At 44.8% G+C, this 15,913-nt stretch overlaps 1 protein-coding gene across 1 annotated transcript in view; it reads right to left on the reverse strand.

Annotated features, from left to right (window-relative positions):
• Nucleotides 1-1,459: 1,459 nt before the first annotated feature.
• The window catches only part of dpm1 (dolichyl-phosphate mannosyltransferase subunit 1, catalytic), a 28,662-nt gene continuing 14,208 nt past the window's right edge, over nt 1,460-15,913 (reverse strand). The window contains exons 7-9 of the mRNA XM_084313315.1: nt 13,932-14,066; nt 5,455-5,611; nt 1,460-2,255 (exon numbers count right to left, since the gene is read on the reverse strand). Of these exons, the coding sequence (XP_084169441.1) occupies nt 2,151-2,255; nt 5,455-5,611; nt 13,932-14,066 (397 nt within the window). The 3' untranslated portion in view covers nt 1,460-2,150. The remainder of the gene's footprint in view (nt 2,256-5,454; nt 5,612-13,931; nt 14,067-15,913) is intronic.

Raw genomic sequence — 15,913 nt, forward strand, 5'->3', positions numbered from 1 at the left:
TAATTGTTTTATTCATTTAACTTTTTATCTTTATCTCCTGTAGCACTTTGAGATTTCCACAAAATATAAAGTGCGGTACAAATTGAATTTATTATTATTATTATATGTTTGATTAGCATAAAAAAAATCTCATTGTGAGATCCTCGGCGGTCCACTCATTAAAAAAACTCTTTAATTGGGGGCTGCTATCCAATTAAGATGATTAATTAAAAAATAAAAAATAAATAGCAAACGCCGTCCTTGGCCCCCCGACTGTCGCCAACTACTAGTATTATTATGCTCAACGGTATCTCATTTCTATTCCCGACGAACCTAGTCTGGGCCGTAAACAAGCCAAGGCTGCCTGCAGGTACCCAGTTTGGCCAACAGCAGGCGCACTCCTGGTCGGGCTTCAGTGGATCATGTGAGCGCATGCGTCGCATCATGACTAGAGGGTCGGATGTATACACTGCCTCAGCACACATTTCACACCATGTCGGAGTGGTATCCCGGGTGAGCCGACAGTAGGTGGCGCTGTACTGTGCTAGTTGCCGTTGTTGTGCTGAACCGGCCGGAACTACTTTCCTGAGTAGGGTTTGGGGCAGCCCCAAGCCTGTAGGCATGTTGTCCTGTCCTGTGCCCCTTCTTTGGCATAGCATGTCCAGTGGTGTGGTGTGTGTGTGGATGACGAGGAAGAGTAGGAGGAAGGGCAATGGGGTATATTATTCATTTAATGGTCTTAATATAGTGGTAGTTTTCAATAGTTAAAATAAGTTACAATTCTGTGTTATAGTGATTTATGTTCCTATTTGATAATAATAATAATAATAATAATAATAATAATAATAATAATAATAATAATAATAATAATAATACTACTAATAATCATCTTCATCAGAATGGGAGACCCGAGGTGACCCTTGTGCTCACCTTTGACCTATGAGGTCAGATTCACCAGATGTTCACACCAGTGTTCAATAATCATGTAAAACAGACGGCCAGTCCTTCATACCAGCGGCCATCAGGCTCCACAACAGTGGGCAGGGACTGCTGCCAGACATCCAACTACAACTACTAGGAACCCAAGAAGGACAATAACACTACCTTATGCATACTGCACCTTATGTGATACTGTGATATACTGTGAATACTGTATATTTCAGTTAGTTAGATAAGTAAATTATATTGACTTGTTATTTTGTTTACACTGCTTGTGTTTTTACTACCTGTACCCCCCCCACCCCCCTCCCCCATGCTGCTATGATGCCTGAATTTCCCCAAGGGGATCAATAAAGGAACATGTTATCTTAAAACAGACAACGTTTCTTTTTGTCATGTGGGGAAGATCCACCAGTGTTAGACGCCACATATAGGGCTCGTCATTTGAGAAAGCAGGCCTTTTAATAAAAAAAAATCATTCCCACGTAAAACATTTGGGTATATAAATCGAGAAGAAGGAAAACAGTAGCAATTTCAGGCGTTAGGAAACAAAACGAATTTTATTGTATACAATCACAGGTCTACCAGTTAAGTGTACACGGATACCCATTCACCAACTACGCCGTTAACGTGGAACTCTTCATCAGCCGTCAATATATGCAGTTAACGTGGGACTCTATCGGCTCTCTTTGGAATGATATGCGGGGCACACTTTGTTCAGATTTAATAAGGGGAAGGATGCAAAGCATTCTTGTCACCTTCACTACACACACCCTTTAAAAACCCATTAACGTGTGCCCTACGACACGGTACAAGGAGAATATGTCACGGTCCAAGGATATGGAGGAATATTAAATACTGTGTGCCAACAAAGGGGGGGGAGACTGTGCCTCCTCACCCCTCATATCACTCCACAAGCGACAGGCGTGTGTACAGGAGGGCTAGTGCTTAGCCTGTATTCTCAGGTAAGAGCTGATCTAGACTCCCTTTTCGCCCATCCAATAATAACTTAGCGACGGTGGACAAGGTACACCAGATCAGCCCTCCTCACCTGAACCACTTGGGGGGCATTTTTTCCACATTGTTCCATTTATCCATTAACAGAGAACCTTTCACCCCCCCGCCCCTTATTTACATTCCGATACAACTATCGCATTAAGACGGCGACCTTTAACAATTAAGACACGTGACTTTGGGCCACGGCGTCCCGTCCGAGTCGAACACGGCGTCGATCATGTGGTCGCGAAGAGAGTCAGCAGTCCCTTCACGAACGACACGATCTCGTTCCCTCCCAGTTTGGACTCTCCGTAAACTCGGTCCACGAAGGATATCGGTACCTGTTTTTGGGAGGAAGCAGATAAAAAAAAAAAAAAAAAGTCAAAGTTATGTTTATTGTCATTTTTCCATTGACATGGAAGCACGAGATGTAGTACTCAGGTCTCAGTTATAGCCATTTGAACTAGATATATACTAAATAAATAAACACCGATCCTCATGACGGACATACAAACTGATTCAATAAGAATCCAGTAGAAACTAATCATTAAAAAAAAACAGTCAATAAAACAGTGAATTGATTCAATAGCAAACTAATCCATTTCAATAAAAACCTAGTCTAATTCAGTAAACACTGATTTAATTCAATAGGACTAATATGATTCACTGATTAAAAGATTAAAAGAGATAGGTGCCGGGGCGGTCAGGTGGCGTAGCGGAGATTGCGTTCGTCACCAACACCGGAGACGCTGGATTCGCCTGTTCGAATCCAGCTCACAGCTCCGGCGTTGTCACCAGCTTGGCTGGCCGTTCACACTAATACAATTGGCTGTATTAGAGGGTGGGAAAGCTGGCGGGGTGGGTCCGGGTCGTTGTAAACAGCGACTCCTACAGTTCGGTCGGGGCGCCTGCTCAGCGCGGATAGGATCTAAGGGGGGTAGTGTGATCCTTCCACACGTTACACCCTCTCAGTGAGAGTCCGCGCTGCCAGGTGAAAAGAAGCGGTTGATTGGCTGGACGTGTGTCGGAGGAAGCACGTGATAGCCTCCACTCTCCCAGACCGACTGTGGGGGGTAAGTGCGCAGCGACCAGGAAGGGGATTGGGAATTGGCATAACGACTAACATTGGGATGGGAGAAAAATCGGAGGAAAAAAGGAGGGGGAAAAAGATCAATATTTCTTAAAAGAGATAGGTGCCATAAAGTGCTACAGTGCATGGGCGGCTATGTGGTGTAGTGGGCAAGGCGCTCGCCACGAAATCTGGAGACGCTGGGCTTGCCTGTTCGAGCCCAGCGCTCCACATTTGCTTTCAGTTTAGCTGGTCGTCCGTACTAATACACATTGGCCGTATTAGGGGGTGGGAAACTGATGGGTGGGGATCGGGCGTTGTGGACAGCGACTCCTACAGGTCGGTTGGTGCGCCTGCGCAGTAGAATCAGGAAGTGTCGGGGGCAGCGTGAGCCTCCCACGCGTTACTCCTCGCCACTGAGAGATCGAGCTGCGCAGGTGAAAAGATGCGACTGCTGTTACCTCAAGTACCGGAGGGGACTCGTGCTATGTATGACTTAGTCCACATTGCAGCCGGCTTGTGGGAGGCAAGAAACAGCGTTCGTGACAGGGGAGGGTTGAATTGGATGATACGAAATTGGGATGGGAGAAAATATAGAAAAATGGGAGAAAAAGTGGATCAAAAAAAAAAAGTGCTACAGTGCAGTGTGCTGTAGCACTTTATGGCACCTATCTCTTTTAATCAGTGAATCATATTAGTGATGGGATACTGACCACACATACCCACACAGCCGCGCCCCAGTACAGAGTAGCAGGTCGCGGGCCACAGTACGGTACGCACAGCATGAATAATGTATTCGAGCGTACCTACTCCTCTACAATATTCACAGTATTTATTTTACTAGGTGTTCCTACCTATATGGCTGCGGTGCCATATAAACACAGCTCATTGGCCACGGTTGTCCGTTATTAATGATAATCACTTGTTATTTGAACTTTAAACACCTGTCGTTTTGCCGAGCAAAAATGTCACGGTGATAAATTATGTCATGGAATACTATGTGTATTCAGGACTTGTGTGGACACCTTTATTTTGCACCGAGTGGATTGTCATGGTTAAAATAATGAGAATGAATGAATAAATAAATGAATGAATGAATGTGATGTCAATTAAAAAATAATAATATGACAATAAAAAACATTGACCGGAGTCTCGTGGCCGGTACAGAGAGACTCAGAAGGAGCTTCTATCCCCAGGCCATCAGGAGGCTCAATGACTCTATACAACACTAACCCATCCATTCTACATGTTCGAAGTCAACTTCCTGTCTGTTATTGCTACGCAACTGCAGCGTGGGGGGAAACTGCCCCGCCTGGTACATTGTGTACACTATTTAGTGGAGAAACGGATCGTTAAAGCGGCAAATTAAAGACAATCAAGCAGACTTTTCTTCAGTCCTTCACAATGCCAAAGAGCTGCTGTGTTACGTGTTATACTAATGACAAAAACAGAAATCCAAATCGGAAGTTTTATACCATCACGGAGGAAAAGGTGGCTGGTGGCTAACGTTCGGCTAACTCGCTCTGGTGTTGTGGTCGTGGTAATCAGGGGGAGCTTCTTTGATTCATATCTCGCCTTAGAATCACCAGAAAGGCTTTCGAAATAGTGAAATGCCATGTTGGCCTCAATATTTTCAAAACAAATCGTATGAAAATGTTATGAAATGAACAAGAATGTGATAAAACATGTAATAAAAACGGAGCTCAACGCATGGATTTGATGGTAGAAATCCGTATGGTCTCCCTATACCAAGATGGCGGCGGTCTCGTGACATCAGAGTGTCTTCGAGAATGCATTGCACACACATCCACATGCGTGTGCTCACTTTATCATTCACTTTAGACACTTTTTACTTAACACTAAGACTTTTTACTATACACAATTTATTACTAAAATATTTGCACTACATCTCTACCTCATTTTAGCATTTTTTCGTTTTGTATATTTTGTATAATGTTTGGTCTTTATTCTTTTTAGTTTCTCTCATATCTGTAGCTCTCTCATACAGAACCAAGCATTTCACTGTAATGTACATAATGTGACAGATCAAATAAAACTTGAAACTAGGGATGCTCGATATTGGCTTTTTTTTTACCGATACCGATATACCGATATTGTCCAACTCTTAATTTCCGATACCGATATCAACCGATACCGATATATGCAGGGTCCCCCCCCCCCCCCCAAAAAAACGGAATAATTTCAGGTAATTAACATTACATATCTCTTGTCGTGTAATTAACACAACATTATGCATACTTTGACAATAAATAAAATAACAATTTGTTCTTACTTGCTCGCCTGGGTAAATAAAGGTTAAATAAATATATATATATATATTTTTTTGAAAACCGATACCGATATTTTCCAATATCACATTTTTATGCCAATATCGGCCGGTAATATCGGTAGGCCGATAATATCGGACATCCCTACTTGAAACGAAATGAATGAATGGAAAGAGGCCCCACCTCTCCGATGGTGTAGCTGAGCTGCCTGGCCCGGACGATCACCTCCATCTGGAACACGTAACCCTTGGAGACGCAGCGCTGCATCAAACTCTCCAACACCTTCTTCTTGTACAGCCTGAGGGCGCTCACACAAACACACACAAAACAGTTGGTCGAGCTACGCATCCATGTTTGAGACCATGCACGGAGTTACGTCAGGCACTTCCTGGAGTACTTCAAATACATCTTTGAAAGGGCTGACCTTCGATTTTTTTTTGGAATTCGAAGCTTCAGGGCCGAGATTCGATTTTAATTCGAAGCTTCGAAATAATTTTTTTTTTTAAATATTTAATCAAATAAATGTTAATTCTTTTTTATGTTGTGGGACTTGTACAGCACTTTGTTCAACTTTGTCAATATTTTTTTGTCAAATCAGTTGTGCAATAGTCACTTTTGGTGAGTTGTTTCTATACAATTCAGTTATATGACATTTAGGTATGACACAGGACTACACAAGCATTTTTAGTATAGAAATGTGTCAACAGACTAAAGCAGGGAACCACAATATTTTGCATACGAATTGTCCAGAATGTAATATCATAACTGTCTATTACTTTTCTTGCAAGTGAGCCAATTTTCCTTAGGTACGGTTTTGAGGTGTGTGTTCAACAGAATGTCAAAAACACATTCACAAAAAGTATGGGTTACTGAATGCTGAACTGCACTGTTATAATCACTAAGCCATTGTAAGACCTTACCTGTGTCCCTGTATCACTTGTCTCTGCTGCCCTTTGATTAAAAAACGTCCCTATGTCCATTTTCCTTTTTTTTCTGGCATATTTCAGTTAGTCACAGTAAAAGTCACCTAGTAAAAGTGAGATAATTGACAATATCAAAACATGCTAGGGCTGTACCGAATAGTTCGAAGCTTCATTCATAGTGCGGTGGCTTAGCACCAGATTTGAGAAGGATGTGGACACGCCGGACAAAAGCACCAAATTTTTCCCACGTGTCCCTCATCATCATAGCTTTCATTTTGGGGTAGGGGCCACGTCATCATGATGGATTTCAAGATGGCAGCCATGTAAAATCAAGGTTCTGCCCATTAATAAATATCTTGGTCCATAGCGCGCTCAATATTTGAGCGAACACAAAGGTATTGATATCCCTGTAAACTAAAGAAGCTAAGCTTTCCATTGGTATCATTGTCATTAAGCCCAACTGTTGGGAAGGGTGTTTTAACAGGCAATGATTCAAAATTATGTTCAGTTTTCGCCTAGAAAAAACTGCCATGCTCATCTTCCAAAAGGTCCCTTGGCCGTTCACATGAATATATCAGAGTGAACATTGGTTTTATAGGTACCCACGGGCCTCTTCTTTCCAGACATACCCACTTTGTCCAACTTGCATGTTATTTGGGGCAATAATCAAGCAGGTTTGTGCATGTGGTACAAATGTGTCGAACATTCTAACAACTGCCAAAAATTTGAATGTTGGGTTAGGGTTTGTTGTTAGAATGTTGAACATAGAAGATCAATTTTGGTGTCAAACTACACATTTTCTGGGTCAATAAATGTGCTAATGCTATGAAGAATGTCACCCGATGAATATTTGTACCATTCTAACAACATATTTACATCGGACTTGATAGTAGGCCAGTTCAGTGTCTTGTATATACGCCATTGACATATTGTATCCATTTCCAAAATGTTCTTTCAAGAGCCTCCTTGCCTCGCGATACAACTTCTTATCAGCTCTCTTGGCTGTCCATCCGTGTACTGCTCCATGAAATACAGCCGGTCTCTGTTACTATCCGTCTTGTCCTCCACTCCGTGTTCAAAGGCCCTGATGAATAGCCTGTACCCCATAGGGTCTCCCTTGAATATAGGAATCTGTTGAGGGGGCAGAGTAGCATGGTTTTGTTGCTTCACTAGGAAATCCACCCTGGCTCGTATGGACTCTTGTTGCGGAGACTCTTGTTCCTTCTGTGTAGCACCGCCAGGTGCTCTGGAGCTGCTACTGTAAGCAGGTTCTCCTTTTATCGCTACGGCCTGAGGAGTAGGCGTAGCCTGCCCGTGAGCTTGTGATTCGAAGGGCTTCTTTTTCTCTATGTAAGAGTTCATTCCATCCCTACGGGACACTCTGGATGAGGCTCGCTGGCCCTCGTACTCTTCCAGTACTTTGAACTTAGCCTCTGCGGCAGCTAAAGCAGCCTGGACCTGTAAATCCTCTCTCTCTGCTCTTAGCTTAGATGAGGTAGCTAAGAGCAGAGCCTCCTGTTCCTCCCTCTCTGTTCTTAGCTTAGATGAGGTAGCTAAGAGCAGAGCCTCCCGTTCCTCTCTCTCTGCTCTTAGCTTAGATGAGGTAGCTAAGAGCAGAGCCTCCTGTTCCTACCTCTCTGTTCTTAGCTTAGATGAGGTAGCTAAGAGCAGAGCCTCCTGTTCATCGAGTTGTCGTTTTTGTTTTAGAGCGGAAGCCTGGGCTAGCAACTCAGCCCTCTCTAATTCAACTTTCAGACTCACGCTTGCAGATGATGTTCTGGAAAATGTAGTGGATGGTGCTCTAGACCCTTTCCTTTTTACAACGCCGGATGCACTGTCTTCAGGCCTGACCTCATCTTGGTGCTTCTTAGACTCCGCTATACGCTGATGCACCTCTTTCATCCGTGTCAGCCTTTACTGTGAAGTTGTAAAATGTGTCAGCCTTCGGCGTGAACCATTCATCCTGATCTTTCTTCTTCTCCTCTTCTGATGTCTTGCTTATGTTTTTGCTTAGTACCACCTGGACTGAAGTATTAAGCTCACCGAACTCTCCAAATAGATTGTTGAATTCTACCAATCTTGTCTGTACGTACACCTTCCAAGTTACCGTCATCGTCCTCATCCATTAATTGATTCATCTTATTCATGTGACCAGTTAGTTGACCTAACTTAGCTCTCCTCTTATTGATGGCCTGATGGACATCTTCCTCATAGACCCTTTGTGTCATCTCAACCTTCTTAGGTTCCGACATTTTGTTGTTATCCTTCTTTCAGCGCTCCAGTAGTTCGTGTTGATTCCTTTTTCCTCTTGGAACAGAGTTTTCTTACTAATATGAGGGCCGATGTTCCACTCTACTGGTTAAAGTTGCTTACTCGTGAGTAGTACGTTCGTTGATAAAGAAAAATAATGTCCACAGCCGCTCCAGTGTAAAACAAAGATATCCAAATGGTTTATTTCTCTTCCACAGCGAAGTCTTTCTTTACAGAAGTGGTCCTAAAGCTACTTTCCTAAATATTCACTACACTACTACAAGGTAAGAAAACTGTATTTTCCCAGTCTCCAAAATCACGCCGACTCGACACATGAAAATTCCTCCACACTGGAAAGCCGTAAATCAACTTGCCGGCTCTTTCCACAGCAAAACGGTACATTTACATTTTACATTTAGTCATTTAGCTGACGCTTTTATCCAAAGCGACTTACAAGTTCTGTACGACAAGACAGCAAGAAGGGTACAACTCTATCAGCTGAGTAACAATGTTCATCAAGTGTTGCGTGTTACAGTGTAGGTTAGTTTATTAGGACAAGTGCATGACAGTAAGGTTAGTCAGGGTTATTTTTTTATTTTTTTTTATATATAATCATTTCAGATAATGGTTGAAGAAGTGAGTCTTTAGTCGACGGCGAAAGATTGGACGGGATTCGGCTGTCCTAACTGGGATGGGTAGTTCATTCCACCATTGTGGGGCAAGGACTGAGAATAGGCGGCTTCTCTTTGATGACCCTCCGGGAGCTTGGATAGGAGTAGGTCTGAGGCGGCCAGAAGATGCAGAGCGTAGGGGTCTTGAGGGTGTGTAGTTAGAAACCATTGACCGGAGGTAGGCGGGAGTGGTTCCCTTTGCCGCACGGTATGCTAGGTCGAGGGCCTTGAAGCGGATACGTGCAGCAATGGGGAGCCAGTGCAGGTCCCTAAGAAGTGGGGTGACATGGGCCGACTTCGGTAGGTTTGAGATCAGGCGGGCCGCTGCATTTTGAATGAGTTGAAGAGGCTTGGTGGCAGTGGCCGGGAGGCCAGCTAGTAGTGCGTTGCAGTAGTCGAGGCGGGAGATGACTGTTGATTGGACGAGGAGTTGGGTGGCTTCTTTTGTCAGGAAGGGGCGTATCCTTCTGACGTTGCTCAGGAGGAATCTGCAGGTTCTGGTTGTCGCTGCGATGTGAGCAGAGAAGTTCAACTGGTCGTCGAGGACAACACCAAGGTTCTTGGCGGTCGGGGACGCGGTCACAGCTGCATTTTCGACTGTGATGGAGAGGTCGGTCAGGGGGGAGGATTTGGCCGGCAGGTGGAGCAATTCTGTTTTGCTTAGGTTCAGTTTGAGGTGGTTGGTCGTCATCCAGGCGGAGATGTCGGACAGACAGGCCGAGATCCGCTCAGAGACGTGGATATCTGAGGGAGGGAAGGAGAGGAAGAGTTGAGTATCATCGGCATAACAGTCCCTCTCCATGACACTTGGTAGGAGCGGTCGTTGAGGTATGATGTCAGCCATGTCAGCGCAGATCCAGCCACTCCCATTCCTGCGAGGGCCGCAAGGAGGATCTGATGGTTGACTGTGTCGAAGGCTGCAGATAGATCTATGAGAATCAGGACAGAGGAGAGGCCTTTCGCTTTTGCTAAGTGAAGTGCCTCTGTGACCGCAATGAGGGCCGTTTCTGTGGAGTGGCCAGTCCGGAAGCCAGACTGATTGGGGTCTAGGAGGTCATTCTGTAAGAGATAAGCAGTAAGTTGGTTGGATACAGCACGTTCAAGTGTTTTAGAAAGAAAGGAGAGAAGAGAGACAGGACAATAGTTGGCTATGACGGTGGGGTTCAGGGTTTTTTTTTTATGAGGGGCGTGATTCTGGCTTGTTTTAGGGAGGTGGGGACCACCCCCGAGTTGAGTGAGGAGTTGATGGTTGCAGTTAGGAATGGGAGGATGTCCTGTGCTATGGTCTGGAGGAGTGGGGAGGGTAGCTGGTCCAGCTGGCATGTAGTCGGACGGTTCGACGTTACCAGTGTCAGGGTCTCGGCTTCTGTAATGGGAGAGAAAGATGACAGAGTGAAGGATGAGGTTCTCGATTCAGCGTTTGGAATGGGTGGGGGTTGGGAGAAGGAGCTGCGGATGTTCTCCACTTTTTCCTCAAAGAAGATTGCAAAGTCTTCGGCAGAAAAAGATGAGGGAGGAGGGGGTGGGGGGGTGAGGAGGGAGGACATGGTAGCATGCAGTTTGCGAAGATTCTTGGCAGAAGCCCCGATCCTATGGTGAAAGAAAGAAGCTTTGGCATAAGTAATGGTTTTGGAGAATGTTAACAAGAGGTTGTGATATGTGTCGATGTCAGCAGTGAGGCGTGACTTTCTATACTTCCTCTCAGCCGCTCTCAGGACCTGTCTTTGTTCTCTCACTGCATCCGTCAGCCATGGACTGGGTGGGGAACGGCGGGCAGGTTTCTCAAAGAGGGGACAGAGCTTGTCAAAGGAGGTTGCAAGGGCTGAGAGGAGGGTGGAGGTTGCCATCTCTGTGGGGAGAGCAGAGAAAGTGTCACTCAAAGGTAGAGCGGATATTATGTCAGAGGAGAGGGTGGAGGGGGATAGGGAGGCCAGGTTACGTCTGAGTGAGACGGTTTGAGTTGGGGTGAAGACCTTTCGGTTAAGCATGAGAGTTAGTGAGAAGTATATGAAGGAATGGTCAGATACATGTAGGGGAGTTACCGTGGTGTTAATGATGCTGGAGTTACGGGAAAATATGAGATCCAAGGAGTTGCCTGCTTTGTGGGTGGGAGGCATGGCAGTGGGAGTCAGGTCAAATTGTTGTAGGAGGGAGACCACTGGGACCGACTGAGATGAGTCAGGCAGGTTGAAGTCGCCCAATAGAAGGAGCGGGGTACCATCTTCCGGTAAGGAGCTTAGAAGCATGTCCAGCTCATCTATGAAGTGATCGAGGGGACCTGGAGGGCGATAGAGTGTAACAATGGTGAGATTGAAAGGATTAGAGACAGATATTGCATGATATTCGAGGGAGGAGAGTGACAGTTCTGGGAGTTGTGTTAGGTTTGTAGCCCATGAAGGAGATGTCATGAGGCCAGTGCCTCCACCCCGTCTGGAGGGTCGAGGTGTGCGAGTGAAGTTATAGTTTGTAGATAATGCTGCAGGTGTTGATGAGTTATTCGGAGTTATCCAGGTCTCAGTTAGAGCCAGGAGCTGCAGATTTAGACTATGGGCGTAGGCAGTAATGAAGTCAGCTTTCTTGACTGCTGATTGACAATTCCATAAGCCTCCCCGTACTGTGACAGGTGTATTAGTGGCTGTAGGAGGGTAGGAGAGATTTGCCGGGTTGCTAGCATGGGATGGGATAGGATGGGTAGAGTCAGTTCTGGAGGAGCAGATTGTGGATATAGGTATGAGGCACATTGTGGTAGGCTTGGCACCTTGGTTGAGAAATGCAGGCTTCAGTCTATGTTGTTTAGTCTATCTGTTCAGTCCTGTTTCAAGCTACACACTGCCTGTTCGCCTGAATTCTTTCCCCAATACATTTCCAGTTCCGCGTTCGCCTTCTGCGCTCTAGAGTTTGTGTTAGAGCATGGCGATAGAACACCAGCCCTGATTCCAAATTCTAACCTTAACCAACTTCGAAAGAGTCGCCTAAGCTTAACCAGTGATAAACTAGGCGTTAGGTAGTTTGCAGGCTGTTAGACCCGGAAATGGGCAAAGACACAGCTTGTCACGCGATTGGGCACACATGTCACATGACCAGAAACGTCAGTGGCCAATCAGATCGCACCAGAAACGTCCGTGGCCAATCAGATCGCTGAACGCGCACGCGGAACTGGAAATGTATTGGGGAAAGAATAGACGCTGCCTGTTCTGAGAGAATTGTGGACTATAGAGACACAAATGTTCTAGAATTGTCGGTTATGACATCATACAGTGACATCACAAATGTTCCAGAACGTTCGATCATGACATCATACTGTGACATGAAAATGTTCTAGAACGTTCGGTCAATGACATCATACTGTGACATCACAAATGTTCTAGAATGTTCTATTATGACAAATAAGATGGTTCAATGACTTTATCTAAATCCAATCAATATTCCTAATGCCGTTTCAATGTAAGGTTATAAAAATAAACATTCATATAATACAATAACCTAAATATAGCTTTGGCTCCTCCACCATCTGCCATGCTCTTGGGAAAGAGAAGTTCACAGCACTTCCCATCTTCCATTCATACAGGGGCTGTGACCAGGGGCGGACCTTCCTACAGGCGATATAGGCGGTCGCCTAGAGCGCCACCCAGAGGGTTTTAATTTTTTAATTTTTTTTTGCAGTTTTGGCGCCCCCCTCTATATCTGCAACCATTATTTTTAGATTAAAAAAATTCTAACATAATGGAAAATGAGCCAAAAATCTAAAACGGTCGGTCGGTCTGAGCCTCAGCTTTAGGTGTTCACAGTCAGAACATGCTAGAGCGCTGTGCATTGATGGGTATCGGTCAAGTGTTTATAGAATTGAACGTTGAGGAAAGAAAGACTAACGTTAGAGAACTATGAAGAAAAAAGCCATACAAAAAAAATAAATAAAAAATTACAAATGGGCTAGGTCCGCCCCTGGCTGTGACACAACTTCAACATTTTGCGGGTAGGGGAAGAAGTCTGCATGGGTGGCTTGGAATGCCTACCCTCAAGTCACAGAGGCCTTCAACTTCATGGCAGAAAATCCATTTACTCCTGTGACCATAGAAGCCCAGCACTTTCACCTTCTGGAGCGCTTTACCATCATCCTCTATGACAAGACTAGTGAATTGAAACCTGTCGATGAAGCACGGCGAGTGTTGTTCTGTCAAAGAAACAGATCCATGGAACACATTCCACCTACCCAAGATGCACTTCTGCAACATGTAAAGTGAATTGCTTACCAGACTGGGATCTGGGCGATGTCTGACCTGGCCCAACAGCCGGCACCCAGTCCTGAAGGATGGGGATAGACCTTGATGGAGAGGTCTGGCTTCCTGTGTGGAGCACTCTACCCATGGCATCAAAAGCCTGCAATGAACTTGTTTGAAGTGCAATTGAAGTGGTTGTGGTGCAAGGTGCTCATGCAAGAAGGCACATTGGAAATGCACAGATCTTTGCAGCTGCCATTGTGACAGATATGTCACAGCTTCTGTGCACTCACCCGGAGATTCCCTGGACCTTTCTCTCGTGCTTCCTGGACTCCAGCCTTCATACCGCCTGCCCGCTGAGGAAGATTCCGACCAGGAACAAAGCCAGCGTGCCATGGTTCCCAGTGCCAGACCGTGGCCACCTATATGGTAGGCTACAGTCTAGTTATCTAGTCTATTCTATTAAGCTTCTTTTATTGTTTTGTATTTTGCGCTGCCTTTTACATTCACTACAACCCGCGCTTACCAGTGTTTGCTTTTGCTCCTCAGTGATTCCCCTGGACCCGTCAAGACACCTTGTGACCCCTCTCAAGCCTCACGTTCCCCCAGACGTTCCCTGGACCTCTCCCTCATGCTTCCAGGACTCCAGCCTTCCTACCGCCTGCCCGCTGATGAGGATGCTGACCAGGATCAAGGCCAGCATGCCATGGGTCTCAGTGCCAGAACCTAGACACCTATATACGGTACAGTCTTGATTCTATTAAGCTTTTTCCAGTGTTTTGTATTTTGTGGTGCCTCGTAGGGCTGGGCGATAAAACGATAACGATAACTATCGCGATAAATTATTTCCTCGAAATAAACATGAAACGTGGTCGCAAAGTTTCGATATATCGATTTTCCAAGCTTGGCTCCGTTCAGCCTCGGCTCAGCTCACTCACTAACAACAACCAACGTTACGTGATGACGTGCTTACGCACAACAGCTAACAACCAATCAGTGAAGGAGATGGCCGAGACCCGGAAGGAGGTAGGACTCACTCAACAACAAGGCTTGCTAGGCTAATTAGCTTGCACGGCGTCGTTTTATATATTTACGTGCCGAGTATGTGTGTGTTTTGAATTCTGAGGCCACGTTTATGGTAGTGTGGGATATACAGTGGACGTCGTTTCAATATATTGTGGCGGAAGAGAGTATTTTAGTGTCATATTTATTGTCATGAGATACTCCGCTTGTCGGCTAACGTGCGCAGACTGATGACGACATCAACTCGACTTGAGACATTCGCAGCAGCATAAGAAGTTAATTAAACTTGACAGACATTATATCGACGATAATTATCGATATCGAATTATATGAAAATAATTTTATAATTTTATCGCGATAACGTTTTTGGTCATATCGCCCAGCCCTAGTGCCTCGCATTCGCTACAAGCTCGTACTTACTCATGTCTCCTCTCGCTCCCCAGTGACGCCTCCAACCAACCCCCCCTGGACCACTCCCTTGTGCTTCACAGACCCCAGCCTTCCTACCTCTGGACTCTGGCTCACACACATGCACACATGCTGGACTCTTGCACACACTCTTGTGTGTGTGACTCTTGCACACACCTATGCATATTGGTCATACGCAACATCATTCCCACATAGTCTTTGCACCATATACTTAGTTCCACACTCCATAACAGTTAAATACGCCTATACGGGCTAAAGAGTTATGATAATAATAATATATGTAATTGAAGTTCCTATGTCTCTGTGCCACCTCCCTCCGCCATAACTTTACGAGATAATTTGTTCTTATAGTAACGAGTGATCCTAATAAAATGTCTATTCGATTCATGCAAGTCTGACTGTTAAACAAGTAAAAGATGATGTAGATATGTTGTTAGAATGGTACAAATATTCATCTGGTGACATTCTTCATAGCATTAACACACTTATTGACCCAGAAAATGTGTAGTTTGACACCGAAATTGATCTTCTATATTCAACATTTACATTTTTGGCAGTTGTTGGAATGTTCGACACATTTGTACCACATGCACAAACCTGCTTGATAATTGCCCCAAATAGCATGCAAGTTGGACAAAGTGGGTATGTCTGGAAAGAAGAGGCGTGTGGGTACCGATAAGACCAATGTTCACTCTGATATATTCATGTGAACGGCCAAGGGACCTTTTGGAAGATGAGCATGGCAGTTTTTTCTAGGCGAAAATTGAACATAATTTTGAATCATTGCCTATTAAAACCCCCTTCCCAACAGTTGGGCTTAATGAATGGAAAGCTTAGCTTCTCTAGTTTACAGGGATACCAATACCTTTGTGTTCGCTCAAATATTGAGCGCGCTATGGACCAAGATATTTATTAATGGGCAGAACCTGAATATGAATTGAAAATGGGGGACCCTGATGGAAACAAGACAAACGTCTTTCTCAGGTCTGCATCCCCTTAACAATTGTATTGATGATGTATTGAGCCGTACTGTATTGTACCCATTCTGCAATCTGTTAAATAAAGTTTTCATTCATTCAACCTTGATTTTACATGGCGGCCATCTTGAAATCCATCATGATGACGTGGC

This window comes from Notolepis coatsorum (genome assembly GCF_963971535.1).
Source record: "Notolepis coatsorum genome assembly, chromosome: 4".
NCBI lineage: Eukaryota > Metazoa > Chordata > Actinopteri > Aulopiformes > Paralepididae > Notolepis > Notolepis coatsorum.